At 37.1% G+C, this 25,559-nt stretch overlaps 2 protein-coding genes across 2 annotated transcripts in view; both read right to left on the reverse strand.

Moving 5' to 3' along the window:
• The window catches only part of LOC105459213 (leucine-rich repeat and calponin homology domain-containing protein 1), a 41,913-nt gene extending 22,352 nt beyond the window's left edge, over positions 1-19,561 (reverse strand). The window contains exon 1 of the mRNA XM_011705051.1: positions 19,281-19,561. Within this exon, the coding sequence (XP_011703353.1) occupies positions 19,281-19,470 (190 nt within the window). The 5' untranslated portion in view covers positions 19,471-19,561. The remainder of the gene's footprint in view (positions 1-19,280) is intronic.
• A 1,084-nt stretch (positions 19,562-20,645) lies between these two features.
• On the reverse strand, positions 20,646-24,672 carry LOC105459214 (elongation factor G, mitochondrial). The gene is made up of 9 exons (XM_011705052.1): positions 24,461-24,672; positions 24,183-24,341; positions 23,286-23,784; positions 22,921-23,185; positions 22,658-22,829; positions 22,278-22,568; positions 21,999-22,202; positions 21,577-21,888; positions 20,646-21,486 (listed from the first exon to the last, which is right to left on the reverse strand). The coding sequence occupies exons 1-9, from the start codon at positions 24,536-24,538 to the stop codon at positions 21,214-21,216; spliced, it is 2,253 nt and encodes a 750-aa protein (XP_011703354.1). The 5' UTR covers positions 24,539-24,672; the 3' UTR covers positions 20,646-21,213.
• Between the last annotated feature and the right edge of the window lie 887 nt (positions 24,673-25,559).

A 25,559-nucleotide genomic window follows, 5' to 3' on the forward strand; every position in this document is an offset into this window, starting at 1 on the left:
TTAGAATTCTAGCTGAAACAGCGAAACATTCTCTTGAGTGAGCGTTATTAAGAGCATTTTTTTTTAAATTATTTTTCCATAGATATTAGATATATATTAGATATATATATATCAAAATAATAAAATATTGTTAACATAACGTTAATAAACAAGCTATTGTTTTAAAAAAATACAGTCATTTGCATTTATATGAAGTAGAATCCTCTGTGGTGTCACACAGCCGAATCTGCATGTTTGAAGCTAGTGTTCGGTCGGACATTTTCGTGCTGCCTACAAAAGTGAATTCGCCGGCGCTGTAACGCCTGGAAATCTCGTATGTGCGTTCTGATGGACGGTGTTTGGATTCCGTCTAAGCCGGCCGTCAGAGATAATTTCCACGACACCGAGTCGTCGACCATCTGGTACGCGACGATTCGACCAGGCATGAATTACGCGTGTGCATGGAAACTGGCAGGGAATTGAATTACGCAGCATTGAAAATGATATAAAATGATGCCGAGACATTTTTTTCGAACGTGAGATAGAAGTGAATTTTGAAAAAAAAAAATTAAATCATTAATTAAAAATAAATGTACAGTCAGAACAAGATAAGTTCCAATTTTTGCTCGAAGAAGTGAATGGGAGAGATCGGTGATATTTCTGAAATCACCGATGTCACGTTTTTCACGATCCGGTTTGTACGCGGACGAGATGGCTGATGCGTGTCGAACAGTACGTCGTATTGTGCACGCCAGCAGTCTCCGGCCACGCGTTCGGCCGTGCGTGATTATAGATGTATGTATACATTTGGTAAACGTGCCAGTGTGCATGCATCGGACGCGAACGTGTACGGCAGGGGAACAAAGGAGACGTTTTTTCCCGTCGAGGAACATTTCGATTTTACGCTGGCGCCGATATACAGGGTGTCTCTGCTACGCCAATTTTAATTTTATTAACCGTTATATCTTTCTTCGATCAAAATTTTCTAGTCGGTTGTTCCTTAACAAAAATATAGGAGCATTAATAATTTTTCGATTATAAACGAAGCTAAGGGATTTTTATGAATTAAATTTCAGCGACATAGCAAAGAATAAACGTATCATTAGATTAGAGAATAACTAAAAATGCGTTGTATATAGGAAATACATTTATCAGATATGACGGTTTCGCAACATTTCCGTTGATTATATTCGTTTATTTCCGCGTGGATTCCGCTTTCGTAAGCGCGGTTGTTTGCAGCGAAGTTTCGAATAATCTGCCTTTTTCATTAACGATATTGTTTTTTTTTAAATTACGTTAGAAAAAATCTTCCCTTTTCTTGTTTTCTTGCTTTACGGAGCCAAAATAATGGAGACTCGAGCGTATTTTCATTGTATACACCCATCATGTTATTATACTTGACGCAAAAAGGAAATGCTGGTGCTGGAAAATGGGAATTTGTGCTGGAGGGAAAAGCTCGAGAAGAGCTGGTCCGGATAATACTATTTACCGATGGAAGTGCAATCAAGGATAAACGCGAAAATTTCATTACTACTCCGACTACGATGGTCGATGCAGAAATGATATTTAGAAATAGGATTACATTTATACCAAGTTTTAGCGCCAAGTTTAGACTTATCATTAAAGAATATAAATAATAAATTTATTGTAATTATGTGCATTTGCGTGATTATTAAAGATTTATTAAAGATCGTAATTTATTTCATCACTTCACATGCTGAGAAGTAAAAGCGATTAATCGCAAAATATATATACGAATAATTGGAGCAAGTATAACTATATGCCATTAGATCACGATTAATATTAATAATTATCTTGCATCGCAGAGAATTAACGTCATAAAGGATATTAATAAATGTTACAAAGAATATTATTGATTGCAGCATGCACATGTACACGTGATAGCTTCTCTGAGATTTACATCTCTTCTGTCACTGTAGCCGTTTCTGTTATCGCGATCTCGTATGAATCAAATTAAGATACGTCTGCGAAGGTCTAAAAGACGCCTCTGTTCCCCGTAATTTGTGCTCAACAAATGACGACTTGAGATGATCGTCGAGCCGAATTCATCGGTCTCCACGCGTATTATTCACGCGCGGTCGCGCCTCCCAATTTAAGCCAGCGAAGCCAAGAGTCGCGCTTTTGCAGATTGAGTTAGCCTTAATGACGAGGCGTCCTACAAATTATACCGATGTGCTATCGAGCGGCCGCGTCGACGACGCCGTGGAAGAGAGGAAAACGGCTGTCGAGGAACATATGTGAGAAACACATTTATTAAGAAAAAAATTATATTTCTACTAAAAAAAATAATATGTATAGCTAGTTCATAATTTATTATAAATTTTCTAAATGAATTTGATATTGTTCGCGTCACTCTTTAATTTAGAAACTGCTGATTTAGGAATTTTTGACGTTTTTATGATAAGAAAAAATCTCAACTCTCCATTTAAAGAATCTTAAAATAAATGATGAAAAGCTATTGCGTCGCCTCATATATTACATATACATGAGCTGCTCGCACTTGGCTATCGCGACTTTTATTCATCATTCGCGATACATTATTCCGCTCGCGATAATGCTTTGTGCTAAGGGTGCAGCTTAGCACAAATGGAGGCTGTACATTTTCAGGCGCGGATATGGTACTCGTCGAAAGGAATACGAGGGATACGAGTCGTCTCCTCTACATGTTCACGTATTTTCACGCCTAACGCACATCAGCGAGTACATTCGAATACGAATTCATGCTGCGCGCAAATGTTTCGATCGTGTGTCGTCGTGCGTATACGAGCCAAGTGCGTTCAGCGGAAAGCAGCTTTGATCTTTCGATCATCACTACTCGCAAATCGACACTCGGCAAGCTGAATCGTGTTACCCGCAGCTGCAGAGAAATTGCTGTATGAATCGAGAGACTAAAGGATGTGATATTGCTAATCATAATTGCGAATCGATGGTCAAAGCCAAATTAAGCCAAAACAAGATTAAGCTCAATTTTGTATTTAGAAATGTTAAAAGAAGATTAAATAATTATTATCAAATAACTCTTTGCAATTGTATCTGGATAAAAAATCCAAATACAACTTTGGATTTTTTATCCAGATACAATTGCAAAGAGTTATTTGATAATAATTATTTAATCTTCTTTTAAAAATATAAATTGAATATTAAAATTTAATTTAACTTAAATTAAGTTTTTAAGAATTTTAATTAAGAACTTGAGAATTGAGTTGAAACTAATTTGCATCAAATTCTAAAAATTTATAATCTTCTGGAGCTAGAAAATAAAAGTTATCCCATGAAGATGTGCTTTTCTATGTGGGTGTGCTGCAGTCTCGCAATCTCGTAATCTCATAAATCGCGATTCCTGTGCAAATTGCGTTAGCATTAGCGAGAATACATCGCAGATTGACTGTGCTGATAACCCTATGCTCTTATCTTGTCAGATAAATTTCGCGCAATGAGAGCACCACGACGAGTTCGAACAATGAGCGATCGGAAGAAGCGATACTCCACGAGTGCAACAAAAGAGACACCTGCACAAGGGTAACCGCATTTTCGGCAGTGCACGTTATCGACGTTGACAGTTCTTAGCAAATCAATCAAACGAGGGGGACTACAATTATACATATATAGCTCACGTTGCAATACGAACATTTCTTCCACTATCCCTCTTTCTTGATCATCATTGAAAAATGAGGCATTCATTGAAAAAAAAAATCTCGCATACAATCTGCTCATATATCCCTCAAAGAAGTAAAAGTCCCTCATTAAAAAAAATTCATTTAGTATACTAATGAAATCTGTAAAATATTAAAAAGAATTTTCGAGTATCCAAATGTTGCAGATGTTCGCGAGAAATTGCACATCGCGACTTAAATGCGCCACAAACGTATATGATTAAATTTGTACGAGTGAAAAATATAGAGCGAACTGCGAGGCTGTGAAATTAAATTCTTTTTGCAGCCGAGAGATATCGGACTGTTCATTTTTATTGGACAGACAATACAACTGTTTTAAAATGGAAAAGGAAAGTTACTTCTCTTCCAATACCTAATAGAAATAATTATATCCACAAAGTTTTTTTATCGCATTCAATTCAAGTTAAAAAATGATAAAATAAAATAAATATAAGTAAAATTTAGGCGTAAAAACAAGCTCAACCGAAAAAATTATGCTAATAGCTGCGTGACACTGAAGGACAAAAGATTAAAGTGACTTCGCTGTATGTACCTACATGAGGAAGTTAGAGACATGGGCAAGCCTTCTTTTCAATTCCGGCACACTTTCTGCATTTAAAATAACACAATTGTGTGCGCAGGTTTTAGAAAAAGAGAAAGGAAGCAGAGGAAAAGCAAGTATTATAGTACAACTGAAGAGGACAAGCCTAATGATTGAAGTCGAATACATCTTACCAAAAAAAAAAAGAATATACATAGATGCGTTGATTGTTAAATCTTGAGAAGTCCTCAGAATTTTATCGTCAGGAATTTATATAACGCATAAATGTTTGCGTGCCTGAATGGCATGAAAGGATACATTCGAAACTTAATATCATACATTTGGTCATGGTTGCATTGAAGCCGTGCATAATGACGATCAGTTTCAAAAGACGATATTTCTTAATGCGATCCTTTCTGAAAATGGTAAGGATTGGCTCTGGGAATAGCGAATTAACCGAGAAATCGGTAGGTAGGTACTCTCGAGATACTCCGCGTCGGAAGAAAACAATTTTCCATTCGAGCGAAACGCTCGTGGGACGATTACTCATTCGGATTAAACACACTCGACAATGATAGTAATGAATTGGTCTTTATGGCCCTCGTAATTCTCGTAAATACGAAAGATGGCCAGTCAATCAGCGTGTAGTGTGTGTAGCAAGCGCGCGCGAGTGCGTAAAAACTGCACGCGCATAAGCGTGCATCAACGGCAGCCGTTGACGCTTTCCATCGCGCCAATTTATCTGTAGATAACACGGCCGAAGAGTCGATGTTGAAGTCGATGGATCGATATATGGGTCATGTAGCCGTAACGATAGACGCGAAGGATTGTGTATACTAGACATTATATACATCTTAACGTTTACACTGTGCTTTCCATATCAAAGCATAATGGTCTAGATGTCAGCGTATATTGCCACTAATGTCAGCAAAAACAGCTAACGAGATGATCGATAAGTACCAGCTGTTACGTGACGATATTATATGGAATTAAAGGAGTTTTATGAATTTAAATCAGTTTCATAGAAGATAAAAAGTACTGGAAGATAACTTTATTCGTTGACACATTAATAATACTGATATATTTAGATTTTGACATTTTAAGTCAATTATAGAAATTAATACAGTCGTACTTTATGACGAAATTAGAGAGTTGCACCGCGAAGGAATTTCATGAAGGAATGAATTGTTGATTTATCTACATGTTTGAAACGAAAATTTAACGGAAACTTATCATAACGGAAACCTATCACTGTCACGATCCAAGTAAAGATTTTTTTCTTTGCGGCGGGCGTATACACGATGACATTTAAAACATAGTTAAATACTGGATAGGACATATATCGCCCTGGTTTTCTTTCTGTGTATGTTTTTTCGAATTTTCATATTTTCAAGTTCTAAAGCACTTGGCATAAATGACAATGTATTCCCTTTCTATAAATGTTGAGTTACATAACATGACATATGCAATATTCTACATTGTTTCTTTCCTACAAATAAATACCTTTTATTATTTTTCCATCTTCCTCTTTTGCAAACTTAATATCACTCAATATTTAATATTATTCAGAAAATATGTATTATTTTTCAAGAAATTAAATATTGTCAATATAATTTTCGTCTTAACGCACGTATCGTATAAACAAAAATTAAAATGCAGTTTTACATTAAAAAATGTATAAATTTGTTTTTATGTAAACTATTTTATACATACGTATACAGATCACAGAAAAAAATATTCTGCTCATTTATTCGTAAGTTCTAAGAATATCAAGGAATAACTGTAGTGATAAAAGCAAAAGTTACAATAGGCGTACCACGAGTACCGGCACCGAAAAGGAAAAAAAGTCAAACACAATGGCTCGCATAGCTTACCTCTAAGCCATCGATAACCTGCGGAAAACACTTTTATCTTCGAACAACGGGTGCATCGAAGCGAGGGTTAGTGTAACTCCCTCACAAAGGCTGCTACTTATAGACCGTGAATACTCCTTTTGGACTAACAACTTTCAAAAACTTCCACTTAGACAAGTATCTTGTTAATAAAATGAAACTTAAATTAATTAACGATGATTAATATCCGTACTTGAATTGGAAAATGAACAGAATTTAAAAGATAGTAATCAATGCAATTAAATTCTACGAAAAAAATTGTAATAATTTGCAGAATAACGTTTGGTATAGTTAATTGAAATAAGATAAGTTCAATTAATTCACAGTTCTATTTCTAGAGAAAGAGAAAGAATTTATGAAACTTCAATTAACTTTAACTAACATTTATGGAACTACAGGAAGATTGCGTGAACACGTGTCTCTTCGTTAGTAGAATTGCTATTTCCTTTCGTACAATTTTTATGGACAGCTATTGCGACGTATTTGGTAATTACTACCCTTTCCCTCCTCCTTCCACTAATAAGTATCTAGTAGCACGAAATTGTAATGTCGAGTACCGAGCCGAGATGATATTAGTGCGGCCCTGCGATAGAGTTAATTATAACTCGGCAACGAAACCACCATGTTGCCTTGCATATGCGATACACACGAGGAATGGTGGCGCATATGATACAGTGACACGCGTTATACGTAAATGACGGATAAACCGCTGCGAATAGCGTGAAATGCGTATAAAAAAAAAATCAACCTTGCCGCGATGCGCTTATATATTTTATAGGAACGGACAGACAGCGATTACGTGCGCCAAGGTCAATGTTAGACGATTACTGGAAAACTCTATATTGAATAAAAAGTTAAACGCTTTTGCCGCGCGACGCAAGAAAAACGACGAGGGGAGTCGTTCATTGTAGAAAAATACATAAAAAATTACGGTAAACTAGTTTAGACATAAATAGATACATACAACCATTTAAGAGAAGATAATGCGGGCACCGCTCGTGAAGTTTTGCCAAGAGTATAAATCTTACGGTACTTTCGGAACTTACGCTACATTCCAGCGCCTCCATTAATTTTTCCGCTACAACCTTATGTTTTATCCATCGCGCGGTAATTAGAGCCTGGACGCCAAGGTGTTGAATTAATACGCCTCATCAAGGAGCCGCTATAAGCTCGCGTGCTTGCTCGCGCGTGCGGCACTAATTCGCAAAGGCGATACACTCATCGTTTCGGAGGCGTCTAAATCATGAAAGCTGGTGGAGTAACCGCGACCGATTTGTATTATCTACGCGAACGCGTACGGTAAAATACACAGTGCATTATTCCCAGTTAATTGGCCGCAAATTATTATCATTAAGCGCGCGATGGTACGTCACGCTCGTAAAGTCGAGTGCAATCTCCGAAGAGCAATGAAAACCGCTTTCAATCTCTATCTATCTTTCCTATCCTTTTTCATTCCAGGCATCCTGGCTAAATTTTAGCATCAAAATCATAGAATCGCCACATTTTATATGATAAACATTGCATAACAGGTAATATTATTAACTCTGTTTATAAAATTTGAAATACATCGAAGAAATATCTTCTTTATTATTTTTAATTAATTTAATAATTCTTTTGAATTCGTTCAATTTAAAATATTACTTATCCGCCAGCATAATTTCGTTCTACATCAATTAAATAATTAGCTCACGTGTTTCAAGGTGGATATGCATTTTTCAATTATGTATTTACGTTTCTATCGCCTGCATTTAATCTGGAAATATTATTCTTCCTGATATATTAAAAAATTCATCACAGCTTTGATGGCAACAATTTGAATTTTGTTTAGAATGTTTTTCAATCATGTCAGTGCAACTCAGGCTTGTGTCCAATGAACCTAATTGGAACATGCACTGCCAATGCCAGAGGAAATGCATGATATTTCTCTTAGCCGCCGGTGCCATTATACATATATGCGCAGACAGAGGACAATAAACGTATGGCAGTCCGGAGGCACGCGAGAGACGCCGGCACAACGCCGTATCGGGCACATTCATCTGGTGACTAGTTGGCGCACGTGCGACACGAGGCACAGACCTCAGATGTGACAGGCACAGAGAGCCCCGGACTGTCTCATTACGTGGAAGTGTCGCGCCGCATTTGGCACGAGACCTCCGTTCGCCCTGTTTTCATTCATACTCGTCGTCGTACGCGAACAAATTAAGGATAAGGGCCGAGGAAAGGTCGCGCTCGATCGCCGTTGGCATGCTCGCCTTCGCACACAGCTGCGGAAAGAAATTAGTTAATCTGCACAAAAATGTCTTGTGAAGACGATTGATGAACCGTAAATGCCTATAAAATCTTCTTTATTCATTTATCACTAAATGACATAGTGATTAACACACACACACACACACACACACACACACACACACACACACACACACACACATTATAAATATATAACAAATAAGAAAACTACTTCGTTTTCATTGTATAAAAATAGTAATTTTTATAGATGAGATATTTGTAATGTAACATCCTGCAATTTATAATTTATATACCTACTGTCACGAAAAAATAAATAACGCAGAACTTTAAAAACAGACAAACAGACAGAAAAATACATCGTAGTACTTGTGTATTTACTCCCATTATTTGCTTTTCTATAGCAAGGTCTGCATCAAGCGATCGATATGCATTAGTGCGATAGTTTGTTATGAATGCAATTCGTATTCGTGCAATCGAAAGAATGCACTTTGCATAATATTCCTATAAATAGAAACCTACTATTTTATCGACTACTATTTTACGCAATTGTTGATAATAATGTGAATGAACGTGTTCCGGCGCCCCTGAATTATTTGCATTAAAGGCGAACAATGCGAATGCTCTGTCCGGTTTGTCGACGATCTTCATTCATATGTATATTGCACATCCATCAAATGATAGAACAATTAAACGGATGATGGCACCTGGGTGATGTTCGGGATGCCACTATTTCTTACTGCATCAATCGAAAGTAAACCGATTAGAGAAACCTCTTATGCCGTCGATCAATTTTCTTACAAAAATATTCCTTCTGAACTTTTCAAAGAATTAATTCAAGCATGAGGCTATTCTTCCTTCTGTAATTTATGTTTATTTAAAACAAGATACTATAAAAATACCGTATTGCACGAATAAAAATCCTTTAATGAATATATATTAACAAATTTATACAAATAAAAAAATATTTATAGTATTTATCAATCGAGAGAGAGAGAGAGAGAGAATGAAACATATGATACATGCTGATATATATATAACTAATAGATACATATAAAAATGTAGAAATGTATCGTGAAATAATAATAACAATTCCAATATTTTATTCCAGTAGAAAAGAAAATACCGATTGTGTGGTATTCTTGAGTTATATATTTCACTGAGGGAACGTATCAGAATATTATGATTGAATCGTGACATTTTATATACGTGCGTATACAATATATACAAGTAGAGTTCCTCGAACCATGGGCATTTTGCAAGCATGCAAGAGATTCGTCTCACCAGAGTGCTCCTTTAGCAGGGACGAGCGTTCTAGATAAACGACAGGACCGGATTACACTGGCGAATTTTGCTTTACGACGCACTTTAAAATAGCTCGTCAAAATTTCTTTTATAATTTCTGATTAATTACGAATTATTACTCTTTCGTTCCATAATCAATTTTAGATTGATATATTTTAGATTGATACATCGTAGATTATGAGAAAAAAAAATTATCTATCATTATCTATACAATATTATACATCTCTTTTCACTCTGTCTGGCATAACTCAAAAACGCTTGTATCGTTAAACAATGTTAAGATAACTTGACACGTGCTTCTGCACTTTTATTAATACATTCGCAATTATTATCAATAAAGCTCACATTGAATCATTGATAATAATCGGTAGTAATCGACATTAATTACTGTCGCTAATAACCGGTATTATATCGTGTTTGATTTTCAGTAATTTGATATCGGTTCACATTGATAATCCAATTTTCTGATATCACAGCTAAAACCTAATTACTTCATACATGTCCTAGAATACATACGTCTCTGATACACCTAGAGGTACTTTGGCCACGGTTTTCGATTTCAACTTGTTTCGCGCCAACTTACTCCAGCGATAGAGATATAGCGCCATTTGTATTCCAGCTTACTTCGCGGACGGCAGTAAGCCGAACACACTTCCGACGCTGATAAACGAAACCCGAGAGCAGAGGCGCCATGGCAAACCCCACAATATAACACATTGTGGAGTATCGACCTTTTGGCACCCCTGTCTCTGCAGCTGCGGTGCCTCTATCTTTAGCTCTTCGGACGCGTATACGCACAAATGTCTCTCTTATATTCATGGTACAGCACATCCCCGCTCGGCACGCGCGCAAATCGCACGCATGCCGCTCCACCCCTGTAAAAACACTGGCGCTTCTCACCCTCGCGGGCAAACCGGACGAACGCGGCGTTTCGATACCACTGGCGATAATTCGGAGGGTCGTCATCACCCCCGGCGACCCGTGCATCCTGTGTGCCGTTCGGATTTTCGCGAATCGGTGAAAACGGTGTCGATCGGCGGCGAAAAGACTTTCCGTTTCGAGATTATTGATCACCGGTGAGGACAATTTCTGTGAAGAATTCGCGATTTTTCTCTCGTCGAGACCGGATACGCTATTCACTTTTTTCTTGGACATCACGATTAAAGCTTACATATTTTTTTTATTGTAAGTTTCTTACATTTTCCTTATATTATTATTTAACAGTTGAAAGAGATTCGCGTTGGAAAAGACTCCATCTACAAACTAATTTCGTTAATTCTCTGATTTATTAATACGTTTTGTTATATCAAGAAGTGATGATAATGTTCACATTGTCTTTGCTATTTCGAATGTTATCTCTTGTTACAATATTTACTGACTTCTAGTAATTCAAGGAACGATTTTCTGTTAATAATCACTTGTGCAGAATACTCAGTTTCCGTTTCCATCAATTTTCGCCAAATTAATTGCTAAAATTCAATGTGTCATTATAGAGTTCACCGCACTTTACGGATAAATTAATTACTGCGTACATGTGCGATGAGCACGAACGGTGCCCGAAATATATACTCCATTCCCGGCGGATCGATTGGAATCCTTTAATACGCTTGAGTATTATCGTCCCAAAGCGATTCAGGAAGGAAACACTTTCGTTGTACATAGTCGGGTCGGACCTTCGTTGCGCGACAGCTGTTACAGAATGAGCGGGGTAAAAAAAAAGAGAGAGAGAGAACGAGAAAGCAGACGAAATAAGGCGATCCGCTGAAAGGTGAAGCACGATCACTATGCTCGCGCTTGCTCGTGTTTTTTTCGAATATTTCTGCGTGTGCTTTTTAAACAATTGCATCAAGAAATTCCAAGTATCACTCGTTCGTGCTTTTTCGAGTCTTTCTGCGCGTGCCTTATAAACAATTTCATAAAGAAATTATCACAAAAGCGAGAAAACGGAGAAATAAATGTTCGGAAGTTCCTGGAATGACGATAGTTAACCAACGCCAGAGATTAACGGTCGCCTATTTCGTATAGTTTCGCAACTTTGCGACCGTTAATTGCCACTAACAATAAGTATTCGATGGCTATTGTGCGATAGTTCATATGTATGTATCATATGAACAATGTATGATTCATATATAAACGTCAGATACATTCATGCTCGACAAATTAGACGGTCGAGATATTATATACGGCTGGTCGGCGGCGAAGTCGCAAGCTTTATTTTACGCACTACTGCTCTCAGATTCCTTCGATCGATAATGGATCGATGCGACCGCAGTTCTACATTGTCATTCCTTGAATATTAAATTTTTACGACGACAGTATAGATTTATTCATCGAGAATTTATGACTGACGGAATTGTAACGTTTCTGAAGAAAACTGGAACAACTGGAAGGCGCAATTAAGGCAGGAAGGAAATATGCACCATGTTCAAAACAGACGTAAAACAGAATGCCGTTTCTTACATTTGTCGACGTTGCAGTAAAGCGCCGTGTTCAGCAAAGTCATAATGACCGGCACAAGAAACAATTCGCGTATCAGTTTTCCCGCAGCGCGGACGAAAAGAAATAACGCGTAAACCATTAAAAGAAACAACGTCAACAGTTTCGCCAAGGTGAAACGTCGCGAAACACATAGTGCCGTATGTTTTCTAATCTTCCAGACCGTGGCCCGTATTCAGAACGCGCTTATAACGATTTAACGTATATAGTTTACGTTCCATGTACTATAGAATTTCAGACTTGTTAGCGCGCTAACGTAACTCATAAAAGCGTTTTGAATACGAGCCTACGTGTATATGTGTACGCGTATATTTAAAGGTGGTTCTTTAGTAAAGTGCCAAAAATTTGAGGTGCCTCACCAAGATCCACCCAAAATCACAAATATTTGTAAATAATTGTAAATTATTTACAAATATATGTAAATATTTGTAAATAATTTGGATAAAATATTAAAATTACGTGTACATCTAATGAAATAGTATGAAACAAACGATATTGCTACTTCGCGTGACAATGACAAGGAAAAAAAAGTGAAGTACAATGTACATTGTTAGCAAGGTTATGCGATATTTTCAACATTAAATATGTATCTTTCCAGAATTACCGAAGATCTATTACTTTTTTGTGACCATTAAAATTTTTTAAAACTATTATAATCTCGTTTTTCAGAAAAGTCTTAAATCACGTTTGTGCGTAATTAATCAAAGAAGTCTCCGAGCCCAACCTGTCACTAAGTTATACGTGAAAAGTTACATTTTCAAAATTTTTTTTCTCTCTTAATTCATCGATAACCCTAGAATTTTACGCATGTTCGGCACTTTAATTTCATTATATAAAAAAATAAACATTTCTCAAATAATTCGATTTTCTAAAGAACCACATTAAAACAAACAACAGTAATATATACATATTCGTGAAAATCGGATACACCCGAAGTCCGCTCGAAACGAGAATACCTACTATCCACGTCCTTGCGTCCAACAACGTGGACGCACGCATACGGATCCTATGCAACCGACGAAATTGCACTTGGCAGAGAAGCTCGCGCATGCAGAATGCCAAAGCGTAAATCTCGGCGCGAGCTGGGTTTCGTCCACGCTGCAGACATTGATTTTAAAACCCACGGATAACGAAGGTGGCTGAGATATATCTCCCGCTGACTGAATTACCGGCCCGAAGTAAATGGCGTAATGGTGCATAGAGAGGGACGGCACAGAAAGGGGTGTCGCACACCCTTACTTCTCCTTATACTCCGGCGAAGAATGCGCGCGGTATACCGTGACATAATCGATAACAGTTCTGACCGAATACGCTCTACGTAAAAGAGAAAGTCGACGCGGGATGATGAATATAAGAAACTTAATAGCGTGTACGAAGAACAATGGAGCGCCGACGGAGATAAACGTATTCATTTGTTCGTGCATTGAAAAATGTATTAAATGTATTATAGCGTGTTGTTTGTGAAAACAACATGCTATACAAAAATAATGCTGAAAAGCTGGAATGTATAGAATAATTTCAGAAAGATAAATCTGTTTGAAATGTATGTATAATACATAAAAATGTATAAAATTGTAAAATACCATGACAATGGATAATATTTAACAGGTACATTTTTCAATGTTCTATAGACCGTTAAACAATATGTGTGCGCGCGCAAATCGTCGTTTAAGATAATTAATAATTTAAAATCTTAATATCGATTCAATCACTTACAAACGAGGCTTAATGAAGAAAGTATGTCAAAATGTATATGTATTTTACGAAACATTGTTCTCTGCGATGCCGAATTAAGGCTGTCAATATGATATCTATTCTGAAAAGAGCCTTTCAGAGAAGAGGAGAAATGTAACATTAACTTGCGTGCATGCATGTTTCATGGGAGTGTCTGATGTGGGAATAAGCTGTCAGGTCTCTCATCAGGCGAGCTGCGGTGACCTGGGGGTCCGTTAATGAAGTTACGTCCCCCTCGGGGTGCCGCGGGACTCGTAAGACGGGCGGGCGACAGTTCGATAATAATTGAGAAAGCAACGTAAAAACGGAAGGAGGGATGGATCGGTCCCCTATCATCGGACCGCCGCGCCGCGCCGATCCATCCTCCAGGGACGGCGTCAATTCGCGATTCCGTTCCTCCCCCGTCCGTCTTCCGGCGAACGTCATCGAAATTCGATAAGTCCGCTATTCGATACGGCCGAAGAATCCAACGGACGGATATATATGCAGACACACGTCGTGTTGTTTCTTTAACAGCAACTGTGACTGTCCAATTTTAGACCAAGACGCGATTCGAACCGAGATGAATGGGCCACTTTGAGTTATAGCCGCGTAAAGCCGCTTTTTAAAGAAAGTGTGAATAAGAAATGCGTAAGAAAGTGTCTTCACTTTCTCTGAGTGTCAGTGTGCTAAATAACGCGAACATTCTTGGTCGTTGATTATCATTCGACTGGCTTCGTCACGTTTAGCGTTAATTGCAACTAAGTGTATATGCGGTGAAAATATGGGGCAATGTGTTCGCTGGCTGCTGGCTGCAGCCGGGAAAACTCTGAACACGAAAGTAAGATCATTGTTACCGCGCCGCCGTACAGTACGACTGTACATGCTGTGCCATAATTGAAACTCATAGATAACGATTGAAAAAAAAATCTCTCACGCGCAATGTTATCTCGCACATTCCCGACACGTCAGGCGTCATACCTATACTGGATGAGCGAGTACCGTGTAAGTACATGTGTAAGAAAAAAAGACGCGTGAGTGCACGTAAAGCGGCACCGCGCCTCGGCAAAACCAGACCGCGAACATCCTGCGTTCCGCTTAGGAATTATGAATCAGCAGTGTAAAATCTAACAGACGTATAATAGTGAATACCACGCCGTGGAATTACTGGCCGCGAATTAGAATCGGCTACAAGATTCTTTTTCCCGGCGCCGGAGAATGACCCGCAATTTACCGCCCTGAATGTCGGCAGCGTGTCGATTCAGATTACCGTCCGATAGGCATTACTCCTGCAGAATCCTACACACTCCCGTGAATTATGTATTAACATTGTATAATAACGTTGAATAGTTACCTCGACAAAATTCTGAGGACAAGATCATTACTGAGAAATGACTTGAGTGCGACACAAGATAAGAAGAACTCGCGTATTTTATACTTTCAGTAAGCAGATTCAGCGGCAACGCGTCTAAGGATAATATAGCGGATAGTAATATCAACTTGATGGAGCAGTTAATGGAACGGTAACAAGAAGCAGACAGGGTCTGTATATAGATACTTCGTAAGTTTCGACGCGCGCTACCGTCAAAATGACAACGACGATAATATCAAAAGCTGACACGGCGCGAACTCTTAATACACGCGCGCATAATTCTCGTTGGAATTATCGACTGTCAGACTGTGTACTTATTACGACAACAGGAAATACTATAGGCGCGCCGCGATAGCGTAGTCCTGCGGCTGATTCGCCACAGCCGCCGCGCCTCCGTCACCGCTCGGCCACGCCGCGTTTTACATTCAGGCCGAACCACGATGATAAAAGGAGAAGCAGGACGTCGATCTATCGGGCGCGAAAATTATAACGCGGAAAGTCCTTTGTGTGCGACGCGAAAGAGCTACGGACACGATTGCATGGTCGCGCGCACGGCGTTTATGCGGCGCGACAGAAATAAGCCCCCACGGATGCATAACTTCGGGGCGCATGATTTTCTTTTTCCTCATTTCTCATCGTTCCACTCGTCTCGAGAACTTTGCGTCACGTCGACGATTACAGAAAGTGGAGCGAGTGAATAAGAAATATTACGAAAGGTGGAAGTGCTAAAGGCCATTTGTAGATATCTTTTTTTTTTAGATCTACATATTAGGTTATCTTATTTTTAGTCACAGTGCAGTTTACTAAATTAGCGACGTACACGTCGAAATAAAATATCACGACGAAATATTGTCTCTTTAATACTTAGACCTTCAAACGGATTAAATAGAATTACGTCATTTAATGACGTATATTATCGTGAAAGCAATTATATCTTGTTGTGGAACGTTGCAGTGTATAATATAATAATTAATAATATTGGATATTATATTTCATTTCGTTTTCTCTCTCTCTCTCTCTCTCTCTCTCTCTCTCTCTCTCTGTTTCTCGCGATTGAAATAAAAAATATATATATATATACACGGAGAGAATTTTATTTTAAAATTTATCCTGAAAATCATGTTAATCGTGGGACAACATAGTATTTCGACGAATTTTATGTGATTTTCACTATTTTTTTAAATATATATTACAATAAATTTATTGTAATGCACAATAAAGAAAGCAGAGAAAATCACATAAAATTTGTCAAAATACTATGTTGTCTCACGATTAATATGATTTTTATTTTTAATTATATTTTATATATATTATATATATATATAAATAATGTGTGTGTGTGTGTGTGTGTGTGTGTGTGTGTGTGTGTGTGTGTGTGTGTATGTGTGTACACATTTATATATGTATATTACAGGGTGTTGCATATTAACAAGTTACGCAGCAAATTTGCAGAGGCAGGCGCAGCTTAATAAGTAATAAGTATTTATTTTAGTATTTATTTTAGTTTTTAGTACTTTTCAAATTTCTTAGTATTACTGAGCCCTTTTAGTATTACGTCTGCCCCTGCAAAGGGGCAAAATCAAAGGGGCCACGCAATCCATCATATTCATGCCTAAAATATATGTGCAACACCCTGTATGTATATATAAATGTAGGTACTATATATGTATTATCGTTATCTATGTAACTTCGTTATGAAGATCCCACGAGTTTACATTTCTCTCTGATCTGTTTTGTTACGCTCATTTGATACGTTTGTGTTCATCTTATACAGACATCTCTCTTTATGTATGATAATGATACGTCAGAGTCTAGTAGATTCTATATTCTCTTGTTACGAGCTTTGTCTGTAAGCTTCGTAATTTCCAGTATTTTTTCCTATATTGTTAATCGGTATACGAAAGAATTAATAATAAGGGGTGTGTGTGTGTGTATTCGACTCCCTTCGGGAGCTTACGGTTTGGATTTTACGAGCATTTTTATATACGAAGCCAAGGGAGGAGGGTACGTGCGGGAGTAAATAGCGGCAGTCAAAAAAAGAATTTTAATGTCTGCAGCGGGATTATTCCGAGTGAGATAAACTAAGCCACGAGATTCTCGTTTCTCTTAATACATTTAGTTTTAAAATAAAACTACTGCACTATTAAATTTAGTCATATTTATGGAAGCATTATATTTACCATTTTGTTTTGTTATGTAAATAATATCACGAGAAACCTGTTTTAATTTATCTTTTAATATTTTCATAATATACATAGTTAATTCTGTGACAAAGGTGAAAAAATAGAGCTGACGTAAAAAATAGAATCTCTTCGCAATCTGTTAACATAAATTGTCACACTATATTTATATATTAGCTATTTTATTTTTAATCAAAGTGGTTTACTATTAACTCGTTATTAACAGCTGAGACGTGACTATATTTGCAATCGCGGAACAATCAAAATAAACGTCTATATTTCATAGATCGATTTACAAACGAAATTAAACTCGAAGAATCGATATTGATAAATGCAATGCGATGAGAATGCGAATCTAATTCGTTAATAATATGTTTTCAAATCACCATCCGAGTGCTTAGCGGGATGTTTAATAAATCTGCCAGTCTCCTGTGTTTGCTACAAAGTCCTTGCAATCGGTTGCAATTACCGGTGAGTAATGCACGCCAGATGTCGAACTTGGCAGGTGCACGTGCGTTAGGTAATGCTTAAAGGTTTCTTTGGTCATTGCACTTGGCGCAAACGGTACTATGTATTCGCTCCTTGAATGATCCAAGGGAATTAACAGCGTCCCGATGCGACGTTGTGTATATTCATCGTCGAGAAATAATTCTTGATTGAGCCTTATACATATAATTTATTTTTACAATAAATACCAATAAGTTTCTGAAGAATATTTCTAATTAAGATGCTGAGGCATTAGAGTTAAGCGGATATTACGTCCAAGGTTTAAACTTGCAGATTAATGTCAAGATTTTAAGAAGAAATCTTTTGAAGGAATTTTTAAATTGTGCTTAATCGGAATAGAGATTTTTACGTTGCTAAGAATCACGGAATACAGATTTTTGTGTTCCATGGTATGTCCTCGGTATTTGATGTCCGATCAAACTTCGTGCGTCTAATAAGATCGGGAGGTGACTAATCTAGCATGCATTAAAATTATATCGTAGACGTAAAAACTGGAAAGACACGTTTCCAGCGCAGTATGAATAGTAATACTGATGACGAATTGTAAAAAATTCGTTCATAAACGCGATTCTCATTTGCATATGTCGCTACTCTATCTAAATCCACCGAGTAACGAGTAACCTTATTCAAGCATGCACAAATAAACATTATCGAAAATTAACAAAAATATCGGAATTTTTCTAAAACATCTGTATGTTTCCTAATATATTTACCGAATTCGTATATATTTAATAAAAACATAGATTATATTAAAATATTACATAGGGTTATATTTAAATATTATATATAAATATTATATAAATATAATAAATAGGTATTTTTATGCAAGCATTACCAAAAATAACAAAAATATTTACATAGACATATATTTACAAAGATATAATTTATCTCGAATACTCGTATTTTGTGTCGAAATTGGATTTTCGAACAATTTACCGAAAATAGATGTTTTATATTTAGATGGATATTTTTAAAAATAGCAAGAGAGAGAGAAAATACTTGGATCGCGGAACACTTGGATTATACCTTTCTGCTTTCGGTCCTTGCGACATAACGCGCCCGTTCACGGAACGTTCACGCGCTCGTCGAGGATGTCGGAGCACTCGGAGCTACAATGCGCGTGCATCAACACGACGCGTCAATCCGTCGCGCGCTGACACACGCGTGTTCGCCGTGACATAAGACGCGCGTCGTAAAGAAGCGCGCGACAAGCATAACAAAATTTTTACGAAACGCGACAAATGAAATTTCCAACCAGTGGATTGCCCTGCTTCTCGCGTTTCGTGCCGTGATCGCCTTGGCGAAAGAGCGAGGAGAAAAGAAAAAAAAAAGAACGGAAAATCCTGGGGGAAAAAAATAAGGAAGAGGACTCACCGGCGATCACGGTGTCCTGCAGATTGTACTTGGCCGCCGCGCCGGCCTTCCCGACCTTCGGGAAGTCTTTGAGCTTACGGCCGCTTAGCTTGAGCTCGCCGCTCAGATGCGCCTCCTCCAGGATCCGCTCGAGGCTCCTGGTGAGCTGTTTCTGTATGTGGCCGCTCATATTCGACGCAACCATCGCCATATTACATTTTTCGGGCACGGGCACACGCGGCGCGGTCCGCACGCAACGCGGCCCCGGCGATGCGACCGGAGAAGCGGAGGCGGCAGTCAGTGGCGGCGTCCTCCCTGGCGTAGCACCCGCGCGCGACGCGCGCTCCGATCCGCTCGTGCTACGGGAAACGCGACAGTGGGGTACACCACGGGTATGACGAACGCCGCCTTACTCCCCCAAGTGTCAGTGCCGCTACTGATCGTGCAGGCCGATTCGGCACACGGCGTCGCGTTTCTGCGCGCGACCGCCGCGCCATCTGGACGGGCGAGGCGCCCGTCGTCTTGGCAACCGAGGGAGCGTCATCCAAACCATAGACATACATATATGTATATATATGTATATATATATATATATAACCATATTATATTATATTATATTATATACTTTATATGTATATAATATAATATATATTATATTATATTATATATTATATGTAATCATAGACATATATATGTATATATATTATATGTCTATGATCCAAACTCAAAGCTTTATGTCCATCGACGCTCCAGAAATTGCTTCAGGGTCTCGCAGAACAAATTGAACCAATTGTTTTAGTTAGCCGAATTGCTCAGATACAATTTGTTATAATTCTTTCTTCAAAGCATCAACAATCGAAGAACGCGAATTGAAGATTTCGACCAATTAAACGCTCTATTCTGACTGGTTTAATTTCCAATTTTTAATTCCCAATTCACGAGTCCATCTGAGTCGTCGTGTAATTTGATACTGGTTTTAATAGATTTCTTGCACTGTGCACAATATTTTTTGCACTTCTAAAATAAGGGTGTGATTAAGCAAGGAAGATGATGCACAGAGGAAAATGCACAGAATGTAATTAAAAAAGAATAGATTTACAACTTTTGTCACTATATAATTAATACTAGAATTATCAACGATTAATTTTATTTACTTACATTATTTATATCGTATTATATTTGAAAAAGGGCTGAAGAAGGAAAATAAATTGATGAATTATTTATCTATTGTACAAGTGGAAAATCTCGGAACCGTTATAAATTTGAATTATTTAAAAGAATTATATGAACCAAATTATAAACCAGTCATTTTGATCACTTTCATGTTGTTCAAGTATTAAAAGTATGAAAATGTTATCCCTGAAGGTAGAGAAAATAAAACAACTATTTTTCCATCATACGCATGCAGATAGAAATTACCGAGAGATAAACCGCTAACCAAAATTGTGTACACTAATGCCTAGTAATGCCCGAGAATAACATCGTGAGAGAGCAATCTTATTATTTAGCGTAATTTATTTAATATTCACACTTTATTACGTGTTGTAAATGTGTGTTTGACATAAAACAATTGTCAATTGTTTAAAAATAAAACGTAATAGTGCCCAGTAATGCCTAGCAATGCCTCGAATCTACACTGCGATGCCCTCAGCGGTTTACCCCTCGGAAATTACTTTCTACATATTTATCTTATAATTCGTATCACACATTTTCCGATAAACTAATATTTACAACTCATTCGATACGTTTGTACACGTTTGTTCAGTATACGAATTTTGCGTATTATTCACTGTTAATAATTAATTATTATTACTTGTAATTACTTATCAATTTACGTCGAGTAGATTAAATTATAGGTATAAACAATGCGTATATATTGTCATAATGCACTTGCAACATTCATGATAATATTGCGCAATTTTACTATAAAAAAAAAAATTTATTTGATATTCTATTAATTTTTCGACTTCTGAGATTTTTCGATTACTATTCCCTGTGATTCTTGATATTGTCTAATAATTTGATCCTGCACATCCGATAAGCAAGGGCTGTACCTTGCATACTCCATGGTAAACTCTCCTTTACCTTGCGTGGTCGATCTCAATTCACCGGAGTAACCGAACATCTCGTTAAGTGGCACTTCCGCAACGATTGTGAACCATTCGTCTACCACTTCCGTTGAGCTTATGATTCCTTTTCTCCTGTTGACTTGTCCCAATACCACACCCTAAAAATATACGCGTGAAAGACTTATCTAACGGAAAGCGGTGAATTATATAAATACGAAATAAACTGTATATGGGTAGTGTTATCGCACCTGAAATTCCTGCGGGCCCACTATCTCGACCAGCATAATCGGCTCCAAGATTCGCCAGCTACCGGCTTCGAAAACATTCTTAACAGCACCTTGCGCGGCTTGGAAGAAGGCAAATTCCGAGGAATCGACGCAATGGTGCATACCGTCGAGTATTCTGAACTTAACGCCAGCGATTTTGTGACCGCTGAGCAAACCTTTGTCACACATTGCTCTGAAGCCTTTCTCTACACCCGGAATGTATTGTTTCGGGACATTGGTTCCTATAGTTTCATCCGAAAACTCGATGCTTGTATTTCTCTCAGGTGGCAACGGCTAAAACACAAATTTCTCTTATTGTTAGACCAAAACATTGAGGGAAATAAAAAAAATATGTCAAAATGCGATATAAATAAATTAATGATAAAAGTCTATTGAACTTGTACCTCCATAACTCCAATCACGCAAGCGTATTGGCCAGCACCACCAGACTGCTTTTTATGAAGATAGTCAAACTCGCAAGGCTCAACCAAAGTCTCGCGGAAGGAAACTTTTGGCTTTCCAAGAATAATCGGGCAGTTGTATTCGCGTTCTAATCTTTGCGCATAAATTTCCAAATGCAATTCGCCCATACCGGAAATTATGCTTTCCTGAAAAAATAAGATACAAGTTAGAAAACGTAAATCTCAAAGACATTTGCTAAAAGCGATATAAAAAAATGTTACCTTGTTATCTACATCATAGGTGAAACGCAAGGTTGGGTCTTCCTTGGTAAATCGGCCAATACCTTTAGCAAAATTATCTCGATCTTTTGAATTCTTTGTTCGTATAGACATAGATACCACGGGATCGGGAACGTAAATCGATTCCATTGATAAATCCAGTTTAGAATCGTTGACAAAAGTATCACCAGACGCACAGTCGATGCCGAATATAGCAAAAATATCTCCTGAATAAACTTCCGTGACATCTTCCATTTGATTTGCATGAAGTCGAACTAATTTTTGTGCTCGTACCTAAAATATAATTGTAGCATTTTATTTTAAATATCTTTTAGTAAGAAATTATAAAGAAAATATTAGTATAAAAATATAATCCCTCTTACCTTTTTTCGTGTTCTTGTGTTAAATAAATTGTCTCCTTTTTTTAACATTCCTTGGTAACAACGGAAATATGTTAATTGACCGAATCTGCCAGCCTCCAACTTGAATGCCAATCCAACAAAAGGTTTCTTGTCATCACGAGTAGAATCCAATAAAACTTTAGCATATTCATTGCTAAAGTCAATAAATAAAAAATTTGTTCTTAGATACATATTACATCATATATACATCAAGCAAATTATATCAATACAAAAAAAAAGCTTACTCGGATTTTTCTCGAAGAGCATAATTCTCTACTTCTCCTGGATTTGGTAAGTAATTTATTACTGCATCTAATAATGGCTGAACCCCCTTATTCTTCAAGGCAGTGCCAACCAGCACAGGCGTAAACTTTCTTTTTAAACAGCTCCTGCGTATGGCATCCATAATATCTTTTTCGGTTATCTTTGTATCGTTTAAATACAATTCGCCGAACGTATCGTCCGCATTGCTCAAGTGTTCGATTAATTCTTGCCTCCTTTCATTCACCTCTGATCGACATAATGCAAATTTAGCAAATATTTATAATTTTAGAAATTTCAGAAATGTGTGCAAATGTATCAATATGAAAGTGTCATTTTATGCGAATACCTGCGTTCATGTCCTTCGGGATTTCATCCTCCCTAACAGTTTCTCCGAAATTCCCTTCAAAATAAATTGCTTTTTGGGCGACTAAATCAATTATGCCCTTCGTATTACTCTCCAGGCCAATCGGTAACTGTACGAATGCAGCATTGTGATGCAGTTTGCTCCTCATCTGCTGTAGAACTCTCTTTGGATTCGCGCCCATTCTGTCGAGCTTATTGATAAACGCTAAGCACGGTACGCTATACCTCTTCATCTGCCGATTCACAGTTAGAGTCTGTGACTGGACACCACCCACGGCGCAGAGGACAAGGACAGCACCGTCCAAGACGCGCAAAGCTCTTTCGACTTCCACCGTGAAATCCACGTGTCCTGGTGTATCGATGATATTGATGTTATGATCTTTCCATAATGTATACGTGGCAGCGGACTGAATAGTGATGCCTCTTTGCCTCTCCAATTCCATGCTGTCCATAGTTGCACCCACATTATCTTTTCCTCTTACCTAATATGAAAAATAATATATATGTGTTATCGTCAAAACCCATAATCCGTTAAAAGCCGAATTCACTAGTTAAAACTAGAATGGTTGATTAGACCATTAGACGTAAAATCGAAAACCTATATGGACATACAATTATATAAATCTCGTTTCATAAACAGGGCGGAAGGTTGGACCTCACTTCACGAGGATATGAAAAGTCGAAACCCTTGTAAAACAGTATAATTATAGACTTCGTTTCAATTAAATTTAAAACTAATTTTAACTAGTGAAATAGTTTTAACAATTATGGGTTTTGACGTAACATATACATATATATATTTTTTTTTCACTTAAAAAAAAAATTCTATCACTCGTAGTTTGCCTGCAAAGGCAACATAATGGTTAAATTTTAGATTTACCTCGTGCATCTCTGATATTCTGCCCGTGTAATACAAGATACGTTCGGTCAAAGTGGTTTTTCCGGAATCGATGTGCGCCGATATACCGATGTTCCTGATCTTCTCCAACGATGTGTGCTCGGCGAATTTGGCGTACGACGCCAAAAGCCGCACATTTTGCTAGAGAAATTACGCGATACAGTAAATCATACTGAAATTTCTGCGTTATTGACGAATACATTGTGCAAAAGCGATTAAAACTTATAATCTAAGAATTTAGTAGAGGTTAGGAATCTTACTCCGTAAATATAACACGGTCGCAGCTTTGATAGCTGACTTAAATTGATGTTGCGGCTTAAAAGAGTCACAATAGTCATGATTAATCAGGTCGTTTTAATATCAAACACTTTTTACAAATCTAATCCTTTCGAGTACGCCTCCACGTGAGGTATCCACGGCGCCCAGCCGACCAGACCAGTCCTGACACTCCTGACTCCTGAGCCCTCTCGATCACGTTGTCCAAAGTGTAATCAAAGCACGATGCAAAAAGCAAAAAGTTTCCACTTTCCAGTGACGTAAGTAATGCGCTTTATATATGTTCTAAGGTAACGCGCCAAAGATATGAGTAAAAAAAAAATTATTTCAGTACACGTGATTTAAATTAATAAAATGTTATTAATGACATAAATTGTACATTAAATTATAATCATTTATAATTTTATATGTACATTGTTTTCAAATATATCTAAAAAAAAAATTAAGAATATTTAAATAATTACAATGAAAAAAGCAATATTTCTTAAACAAATATTAATTTTTTTATGTCCCTACAAAAATTTAAAAATATAGGAAGTTGAAAATTTTGCAAATATAAAGAGAATTTTTTTACATTTTATCTAAAGAACTGAACCATCGTCAGAAAAATCATTCTAATTTATCTCATAATTTTATTAATATGTATAAATGTTAATCATTTAGCTTTAAATGAAAAAACAAAAATTGTTGGCAGAAGACATACTTTATTATGAATTGCGTAATTATATCCATCTTAATTTTGTCAATAATAACATGCCATATGATAAAGTATCGCAAAATGTATAACATAAGAATTTACGATATTTTCAACATAACATAACATAACAAGTACGTTTAACGCATTTGAATAATCATTTTTTATACTACAGGTATTTACAATGAGCTTACGGGATCAGGAAAAATAATTTTCATATAACCCGATACAATTATACTTTGTGCTCAAATATATCTTTTTACTATTTCTACTTTATAATTACAATCACCTATATTATATTAATATCCATGGCTTTGTATTAATTGTAGATTTATATATCTGATAAATATCGTTGCATATTAATGAACTTGTTGCACAATTTGTTTTAA

The sequence above is a fragment of the Wasmannia auropunctata genome, unplaced genomic scaffold (genome assembly GCF_000956235.1).
Source record: "Wasmannia auropunctata unplaced genomic scaffold, wasmannia.A_1.0 LD334204.1, whole genome shotgun sequence".
Classification (NCBI taxonomy): domain Eukaryota; kingdom Metazoa; phylum Arthropoda; class Insecta; order Hymenoptera; family Formicidae; genus Wasmannia; species Wasmannia auropunctata.

Bases quoted from the DNA above. Each gene is read 5' to 3' on its own strand.
- LOC105459214 (XM_011705052.1), bottom strand. From the start codon at position 24,538: ATGACTATTGTGACTCTTTTAAGCCGCAACATCAATTTAAGTCAGCTA. The intron at 23,186-23,285 runs GTATTCGCATAA...TATGTCGATCAG, and splicing joins CCCGAAGGACATGAACGCAG to AGGTGAATGAAAGGAGGCAA. The intron at 21,487-21,576 runs GTGCGATAACAC...GTATATTTTTAG, and splicing joins TGGGCCCGCAGGAATTTCAG to GGTGTGGTATTGGGACAAGT.